Source organism: Rhododendron vialii, chromosome 4a (genome assembly GCF_030253575.1).
Source record: "Rhododendron vialii isolate Sample 1 chromosome 4a, ASM3025357v1".
In the NCBI taxonomy this organism is placed as follows: Eukaryota; Viridiplantae; Streptophyta; class Magnoliopsida; order Ericales; family Ericaceae; genus Rhododendron; species Rhododendron vialii.
The window spans coordinates 36,254,072-36,263,447 of NC_080560.1; the positions used below are offsets into that span (position 1 = coordinate 36,254,072).

At 38.0% G+C, this 9,376-nt stretch overlaps 1 protein-coding gene across 1 annotated transcript in view; it reads right to left on the bottom strand.

The window, feature by feature from the left end:
* LOC131324093 (L-arabinokinase) overlaps positions 1-9,128 on the bottom strand; it is a 39,115-nt gene extending 29,987 nt beyond the window's left edge. Inside the window, exons 1-8 of the mRNA XM_058355920.1 lie at positions 8,869-9,128; positions 6,644-6,751; positions 6,316-6,384; positions 6,033-6,116; positions 5,729-5,805; positions 3,754-3,820; positions 1,685-1,742; positions 1,493-1,560 (exon numbers count right to left, since the gene is read on the bottom strand). Coding sequence (XP_058211903.1) covers positions 1,493-1,560; positions 1,685-1,742; positions 3,754-3,820; positions 5,729-5,805; positions 6,033-6,116; positions 6,316-6,384; positions 6,644-6,751; positions 8,869-8,976 — 639 coding nt within the window. The 5' untranslated portion in view covers positions 8,977-9,128. The remainder of the gene's footprint in view (positions 1-1,492; positions 1,561-1,684; positions 1,743-3,753; positions 3,821-5,728; positions 5,806-6,032; positions 6,117-6,315; positions 6,385-6,643; positions 6,752-8,868) is intronic.
* Between the last annotated feature and the right edge of the window lie 248 nt (positions 9,129-9,376).

The window sequence follows — 9,376 nt, forward strand, 5'->3', positions numbered from 1 at the left end:
ACACATCAACACAAATCCGTAGGCCGAAGAGAAAATAGGCACATCACTGAAACAGATAGATCTCATTTATTCCTACTATTTATTGGCATAGGGATTTTCTGGTTGGTATCAAAATACAAGGAATTGGTTGTTCAGGTTCCTAATTACAAGTCTGATACTCCCTCCATCCCTAATTAAATGTCCGGCCCGCAAACCTAGGCCTTTAAAACATGCATTTTTTTGGTTCAAAATTTGAAAAAGATTGGAAAAAACATGCATTTATTTCAATTTTTTGAACAAAAAAAAAATGCATGTTTTAAAGGCATAGGTTTTCGGTCCAGACATTTATTTAGGGACGGAGGGAGTATCTTCTTAGGATATGGCATACACAGAAAGGGTATAGATGTTATAATCATGTATCTAAGACTTTGGATGTGTTGCATTTCCCATAACTTTATCCTTCTCCTAAATAGCTCCCCTCCAATAAGGGGATTTAATGTTGACCATTTTTAAGAAAATATGTTGTGTGAGAAGTTTACTTCAACCCTTGCGTTCGAATGTCCCTTCTAAAGTTCTATCCCTTTGGTTCGTTCTCGCAAGAACAATTCTTCTGCACATTGATTTGAGTCGATGCAGTACATCAATGGCCCCTTTTTCAATTGGATATCAAGAACACATTCCTCAATGGGCATCTTAGTGAAAAGATTGTATGTTTCCTCCTCTAAGGCTGTCTCACAGCGCTTGTTATTTTTGACACTGCGTTGAGCCCTTTGCGGTTTTTAAAAAGTCTCTTCATGGATAAATTGAGCATTTTGAGTTATGCAGGTTGGTTTTCATCCTAGCACTCAGTGATTCTGCTATTTTAATCATCATGCATTTGGTGGTCATTGTGCTATTATCGGTGCAGTGTGGAGAATATGATTACTACTTGGCTTGGACTATATTGTCATTGCAAAGGTGAAACATCTTTTTTCTAGAGTTTGAGATGACAGATTTGGTTCATTTGCAAAATTGTGGAGTTGAGGCATCCTTTTCCCTTAAAGGCTGTCTATTGTCTCATACTAGCTCTAGTGAGTTTGTTGACCATGCTAGACTAGCTAATGACAAGTTTGTTGATACTCTTAGAGAGTTTTCATCCCAAGATTTTGGGATTTGATGGTGTTCCCCTTTGATTATCCTTCCTCTTCTCATGAGTTAGTAGGTTCTTACAGTGACTCTACACACTTCATTGTCCCTCTTTGTTGGCCCATTTTGCAGAATCCAACTTATCAACGAGACATAGTGATTATACTTCGTAAGCTTCAATGTCCCATCATTACTTTTAAGTTTCCATATTACTCTTTGTTCCTCTTTTGAGTCATCAATTAACTTCAAAATAGAAGGGCAAAGCTGTAATGTCACCAATTTTGATCATTGGTTTTTCAAGGTGGGATATTCTTCATGAGCAACCAGAATCATCAAACCTACACATTGAATTAGCATACCAATGGAAAAGACATAGGAATAGTCAAACCTCCTTGCGGGATTTGTGCAACCTCCTCACAACCAAAGGTACATCCATCACATCACGAAAAGCAGGCACTGCAATGTTAAGGAAACAAATTGCAGAAAGAACATCATTCGAACTTCCCATCACTGGATGCGTGGAGAAATTTGAACAAAAAAAAAGATGTTCAGTGTCTGATCAATATAGTAAACAACATACTTGGGCAGTATCCGGGGAGACGAATTAAGAATTCACAGTGAGAATAATCCTCAGCAATCTGTACAGATCATCAGCCAACAAAAATGAATATGCCCGATTATTACTTAAAAATGAAAAGAACAATAATCGACGAAAAAAGAGAAGATAATGAAATAATTAGCAAACACAACCAAAGACCATTCCCATACAAGGGCCAAGCACATTCACATAAACCCATATTCAATTCGAAGAATATGAATCTCCATCTCTGTATGACTATTAATCAGAGGCGGCTCCACTGCTATTCCAGAGGTTCAAAAAATGCACTGAAATTTTTTAATTTTTTGTATAAGTTCAATTTTCCTTAGTATTGTGGGCACTAAGTTACTCGTGCAAGGTTAAAATATGAAAGTCCAACTAAATTTGGACACAAAATATTATAGCCCAACAAAACAAAATAATCCCACCCCAAATAAGTTTGACGTTTTAAGAATCTAAAACTTAAAGCGGTGTAAAAAAAATAGTAACAGGTAGAGTACTGTTCTTTTTTTACAAGAGCAACAAATATTACCTCTTTCTCCCTTATTTTTACGATGGAATACATCTAAATCTTCACTCCAATCGTAATATCGTATAACTTAAGTGGCTTTACTAGTATTTGCGGGGGTTCATGCGAGCCCATTGGGTTAAATATATAGAGGAATTTTCAAGTGAGGGATCCCTCATTTTAACAAAATGAGGGACTTTCATTTCCCGATCAAATTTTGAAAATCCGAACCGTTCAATGTGTGCAAAACGTAATTTTAAGGGTCCCCGCGAGAAATCAGCAAAAAAAATGATCGGGAAGGGCATCATCCGAGCAGTTTTTTTTTGAACCGTTCAATGAAAACTGCTCGAATGAAACCCTTCCCGGTCATTTTTTTTGCTGATTTCTTGCGGGGACCCTTAAAATCACGTTCTGATAACTTTGAGCGGCTCGGATCATCGAAATTCAATCGGGAAGGGGAGTCCCGCATTTTAATAAAATGAGGGATCCCTCACCGGAACCTAACTTATATATATATATATATATATATATATATATATATATACACTAAAATTTTATATTTTTTAATATAATTTGATTTTTCTTTGTTATTGTTGCACTTGGTCATTCGTGCATAGCCAATATAAGCAAAAATCTACTTAAATCTGTGAGTAAATAGAAAGTATATGACAACAAAACAAAATTTATCAATCTCAATTTATTTTTAATTAAATAAAAATCTGCATTTAAATAGAGTTTTGCATTGTAAAAATTTTCTACACAATTTTGTCACCGCTAAACCGAAATCCTAATTAATCACATGTATGAGTAGGACAAGTCGAACGGCATACTTGGTGACCGAATAGTAAGTATATGACTACTGTTAGGAGCTCTATAGTATTAGTGAGAGGGTATTTCAGTCATTTTATGTATGTGTTCATTGTACTCTCACAGTATAGGATATCAATAACGCTTGCGTATTAGGGTTAATTGACACCTTAAACTCTTCTCTTTCATAACATGGTATCAGAGCATCAACCAAACCCTAACCAGCCACCATACCCACCGCAGCCGTACGTAGTCGACCCTTTGTCAGATCTTCATCGTCGTACTCTAAAATCACTGAAATACCCTCTCACTAATACTATAGAGCTCCTAACAACTAGGATACAAAATCACTAAACACAGACACTCATGTCCATCAAGTACAAAATTTGGAGAAACAACCGTCAAGTGGCATACTAACTTGGTGTAAATGTGAATAAAGATCATGCAAAAGCTACCATGGACTCCTAGACACTTTCCTTCTGGCCAAAAAGACTTCTTCGTTGTGGTACGAACACCAGCCACTAAAACCATTGTACATGCTTAACTATCCCATTGAAGTGCCATTATGCTATGAAGAAAAGACTAATCAAGGAAAGAAACTTGCATGGAAACAAATTTGTTATCACCAGAAAGGGTACTAAATATGCACCATCTGTATCAGTTATCACCAGAAAAGGATGAATGAAGATCTGAATAAACATAAACGCGCAACACAAGAAGATAAATAAAGGACCACCTGCCAGACTGTTGTTCGATGATGATGACCAGCTGCCATCACATACTCTGCATAGATGAAATCCCAACTACGGAGGAAAAAATATTAATTCAATTGATAACACCATCATATATTCCTTTTTTATCAACAGGACAAGAGTACGCAGGCCAGGCTAATTCGTCGTATTTAACAAACATTCAAAGTACATCTGTTTGGCTTACACATGAGATCAGAATTCAAGATGCAAATACACCTTTGAAACCTCCTTAAAATATAGCCTATATTGGATAGAAGAGGAAAACAACTACTTAAAAGTGGAAGTAAATAGGATTACTCCTAGACAGAATGTGGACAAAAAAACGATAGGGAAGCTAAGACATAATACTGCTAAACTCAGCTTGATATTGCAAATCATATTCTCCAGCAGTATAACTTGCATATCAGTAGGTAGTGTATCTCAGCTGCAGAAACCCGTAGGGAACCCTCAGGGAAACCGAAGCAATTATGATATGAAGTTCAAGCTAACAGATAAATTAGCCACAACATTCACTACACTGTAATTAGAAGTATATGATACCCAAAAAACCTTAATAAAGCATATTTCCTTAAAAATGTGCTTCTCCAAACAACCGAGGACCTCATATTCATCGTCATTCTGCAACTGTCTCTCAGACATCGTGAGTCTTTTCTAGAATGGAATGAAAAAGCTATACCAAAAGAGTTGTAGGGGTAAGTTGTACCCAAGAATCCATGAAATGACACATGGCATACCCCAGTCAATTTCTATGGATACCTCAAAATAACTACATCTATCCAGTCTCATCACGTAAGTTGCTCCAGTTTCAAAAATTTAAGGGCATCCAATGCCAATTGTACCCTCTATGTTATACTCCCTCCGTCCTGGTTTGTTTGTCCCCTTTTTGACTTTTTGAGAGCGTTTGACCTCTCAAAGAATTGTCTATAATTTTCAATTCGTAATGTTTTTAATATGCAATATGGATCTTGTTTGATAGATCTCAATTAGTTTTATTATACAAAATCTTCAAAATCATAAAAAAATATTATAAAATGTAAGATATAAGTATATTTTTGAAAGACACGAATTTCGACAATTGGACAAACAAATGGGATGGAGGGAGTAATAGAAAGCTGGAGCCAGCAGCTTATGATAGCATCCATTTTTAAGCAAGATTGGGTGATTAATTTATTCCCTTTCTTCCTGGTTATCTCCTTCGATAAGCTTAGTCAATCAAGAGTGTAGAAGGAGAAAACGAAAGTACTCCTCAATTTTAGGTGGAATGTGGTAAGCAGTTGAGGTGGACATAATCAAGAAAACCGTAAGCCAGCGAAGCCATGTTGTATGATTGGAGTAATTATATCAGGGAAACAAGTAACCTGAGTGGATCTTCTCTTCTCATCTTAAATACCAGATGATCTTTGTCAGGAATCTCAACATCTCAAAATACTAAATTTGTATGAGGTCAGACAAACTTACATGTTTTGCTAAAGACACATTCCAAGGTTAAACGAACAATTCGACGATGGCAATATACACACCAATCTTAGTTAACATCAGTAGTTGATGCCACCAATTATAAAGCATACTCGAAGATTTGTCGCTTCCCCAGTAAATATAAAAATTCAACCCGGTTAAAGTTAGATTGAACTCCTACATGTTTGGAAAAAAAACTTGAAAACCCATTAGGGAAACTGAAAGTCTTGAGTTTTGACCCAAAAGTCACAGAATCCCCTGACAACCATTATTGGGGGCCACCAAATACAGGAAAACTGGAAATCCTTTGTCCCACTATAACGATCAAGTCTCCTTTCCACTATCCAAAATAGGCATCTTCCCCTAAATAAATCGTGTTTGATACCAACTTCCTCATGAACTTACAAACGTTGCATCCACACTAAAGGTGATAAATTGAGAATACATCGATACTTTTCTATCATTAAATCAAGCAAAAAAAGAATGCTAACAATGACAAGCTACCTGAAATTGGTGACACAAACTGACCGAATACCAGCATCAGCTGCTGCTCGGCATGCAACTGGAACAACATCTGAAACCTGTTTGCACAAGAATACTAATAAACATCACATAAGGACCTAGCTTCAAGTGGACCAAAATTTCTCTCCAGTCGTACAAAGAAAAGACTTCACTACAGCAGAAATTCACTTTTCAAAGTGCACTAATATTCAATTATGTACTCAAGTCACCCTTTCCAACTAGACGGTCAAAATAATTGGAAGGGAAAATCCAAATATGGTTCATAAGGCACAAAGCATCTAGTTACCACTAAGTCAGCCTTGATGGAGTTCAACCACTCCACTTCTGTTGCCAAAATGGAAGCACGAGGTACTACAGCTGTCTCAGAATACTGGTTTAGCCACATGCACATAAATATTGAAAAAAAAACTCATTAGCAAGGCAAGCAGGGAAGTGACAAAGAAATTACAGATAACTTTCTAGCTGGAAAAGAAGAAGAATCCACAAAGAACAATCTAGTTTCTAACTAATTCTAATAATTAATAGATGAGAACAATTTTCATAGGTCTTATAATCAGAAACATCTATACCTTCTCCAAAGAGGCAAGGCGATCCACTGTCAAAGCGTCTGCTTGGACAGCTCCACAGTCTAGTACCAACTGCGTCCCAAATATAAATTGTTATAACTGGGAAGGCTTACAAGAAATATATGTGCACACAAGGTGTCAAAATAATGGTTTCAGGATTTACAAGGTTAGCAACCCTTAAGTGCATAAAAGACACAAAGTTAAGGGATAAAAGCTGACAATAAAGAAATAGGTCTGTTCTTCAGTATCAAGGTTGAAAAGTTTCTTTCCTTACTCTGAATACTTTATACAAAAGACAGATTCTTTCAACATAAGCAGTCAAAAGACAGACCTTGCGAAGAAACAGTTTAGGAGACTGGATTTCAGTTGTGAAGACAAAGTCCGGTGCACCAGTTACTACGTGAACATCATGTCCAGCATATATGAGGTGTTGAACTACCTAAACAGCACAAGAGACTAACCAGTAAACAACAAATAGAGAGTAACATAATCCAAAAAACCAATATCTCCTAAGGTAAAAACAAGTATGAATCAAAAACCAATTTGCAGATTTTATTAGCAAAAATTGCAAACTTCTTGGGTTACTGTGATATGAAACTTCGGTATGAAACAATGAAACTGAAATTGATAAACTCATGAATAGATAGAACCTAGAAATTGCATTAAAAACTGATATGGTGATCAAGGCTAGCGGCAACACTATGTCCTTACAAAAGATATGTTCCTACTATGGTGCTTACACAATCTTTGAATGTCTATCTCCCATAATAGAATGATCGATATCCCACTGAAGCCGCATGCCAATCCGATGGGCTTGGCAATCCAACTCAAGTTTTGTACTCTCTCATATGAAGACTCAAGACTCAAAAGGATGTATGGACTACAATCCAAAACTATACAGTCTACTCCCAAAATCAATGAGGAACACGATACTCATAGAGTAATTTGTGACTACTCCGAACAGTCACGAAACAAAGTGACACAAAAGTTTATCTGAACAGGTGTCAACAAATAGACACAACTCCAAGAACAACTAATCCAAGAGGTCTTTCCTACTCTAATTTTCATTCCCACTTCATGGTTCGTTGACATATTTTGTTCAACAAGCCCCCACATGAAGAAGAAAAAATTGAGTAGATAAATAATCAAAAACAAATGCAAACAACAAAGTGAGTGTGAGTGAAACTTTCTGCAGAGGATAGCTAGCTTGTGGCCTTCAACCTGCTTTGTGAAAGACATATTCAGATTTACGAGCTAAATAGTGGGTGCAATGCCTTGAACTGCTCTGCCACTTTTAAACTAATGTTAAGATTTATCAAACTCTATAATATTCTTTCACACTTCATGGTTTATACAACCATTATTTTTCCAGCAAATTCACCAATCGCCAATTATCCCTCTGTTTTACTACCAAGATAACTGAACAAAAATGCACTTTCGCAATCAGTTTAACTTTTCTCCTTCTAGGGTTTTCTTCGGGGGTGGGGGTGGACGCCACTCCTCACCTCCACCTCCACCTCCACCTCCCCCTTCCTCCGGCCTCCCTCTTCTTCACCTCCTAGCCTTGTCGGGCTCCACTTGCACCTCCCCTCCCCCTCCACCCTCCGCCTCCATCCTCCCCCCCTCCCCCACCACCCTCTACCTCCTTCCTCCATCTGCTTGGCCGGCCTTGATGGGCTGATCTGGTGAAGATTTGAAGATGGGATGGCTTGGCTTTACTCATCCAGCGAATAAGTCGACGGATCCAGTGCGGTGGCTTCCGACAATAGCATCCTCAGCCGTGTTTTTTTTATTTTTTTATTTTTCTGTCTCTTTTTGGTTTCATTTGTTTTGGGTTTTGTTGGTTTGGTTCTCTCCTTTTAATGGGAGTTTTCCCTCCCGTGTGCGGTTTCTGGTGTTCGTTTGCTGTGTTTGCCGCAGTTGAGGGTTTGTGTTACTCTCTCTATTCGAAGGTCGGTCTACGGTTTCTGGTGTTCGTTTGGCTGTCTTTGCCGCAGTTGAGGGTTTGTGCTACTCTCTCTGTTCGGAGGTCGGTCATGACCGATCAGCCGGCAAAGCCTGGTTGCGAGGCTCTAGTGGGTGATCTTGGGTAAATCGGCCTCTTGTTTGGTTATTTACTCCCTTTGAGACGTTATCCAACCTCGATGTATTTGGCTGTTTTCTTATATAATACAACTCCTACCATTTTTGCAAAAAAAGAAAAAAAGGAAAACTTTTCCCCGGGAAACCAATCCTACTGAAGTACGATATTGAAAAAGGTCCTCATCAATTCCATTCATATTCAACTTTTCCCAATTATTTGAAAACCAGCACACAGTTGGAATTATGGGCATGGGAAATTGCTTTTCTTGACTAACCTACGGTACCTACGGATTCTGTCAAATAAAATTTCAAAATTGAAGCAAATTAGGCGGGATCACTAAGAATCACAGACACCATTACTAAACTTCCAAATTGAAACAAATAAAATAAATATAAACACCAAAAGTTATCAATCAAGTGATAGGAAAGAAACATGAAAATCAGTGTATGAGAGAGAGAGAGAGAGAGAGAGACCTCAACAACACGAGTGGCATGGCCAAAGCCATGGCCAGTGACATAGTAGGCAAACACTAGGTGCTTCCTTGATGCCGAGACTTGCTCGTTTCCTTCTTCGGTCCCCATTCTCACCCTCTCTCCCTCCCTCTCTCACGAGAAGATTTTCAATGCCGAGCGGTCTCCGATTCTCCGTTTTTCTCTCCGCGTCTCCCTCTCTCTCTCTGTCTCTCTCAAGTCTCAACGGACAGATTGGATTTATACGCAAAAAGAGGGATTCGCCAGCAGGAGCTGCTTCAACACGACAGCGTTTTGAGTCTGTTTGGGCTCCACTTGCCCTCTTGTTTTTTGCTCCTATCTTCGCCGAGAAGTCCATGGGTACATACATTCATGTACATATATCAAGTATACATGCGCACTTTAGATTCATCTTGGATCCTAAAAAAAAATATTCGAGCCGCTCACTTTCTTAAAAATAATTTGTTTATAATCTCTGTAAAATATCAACTCAACCCGATATCAGTAAAGA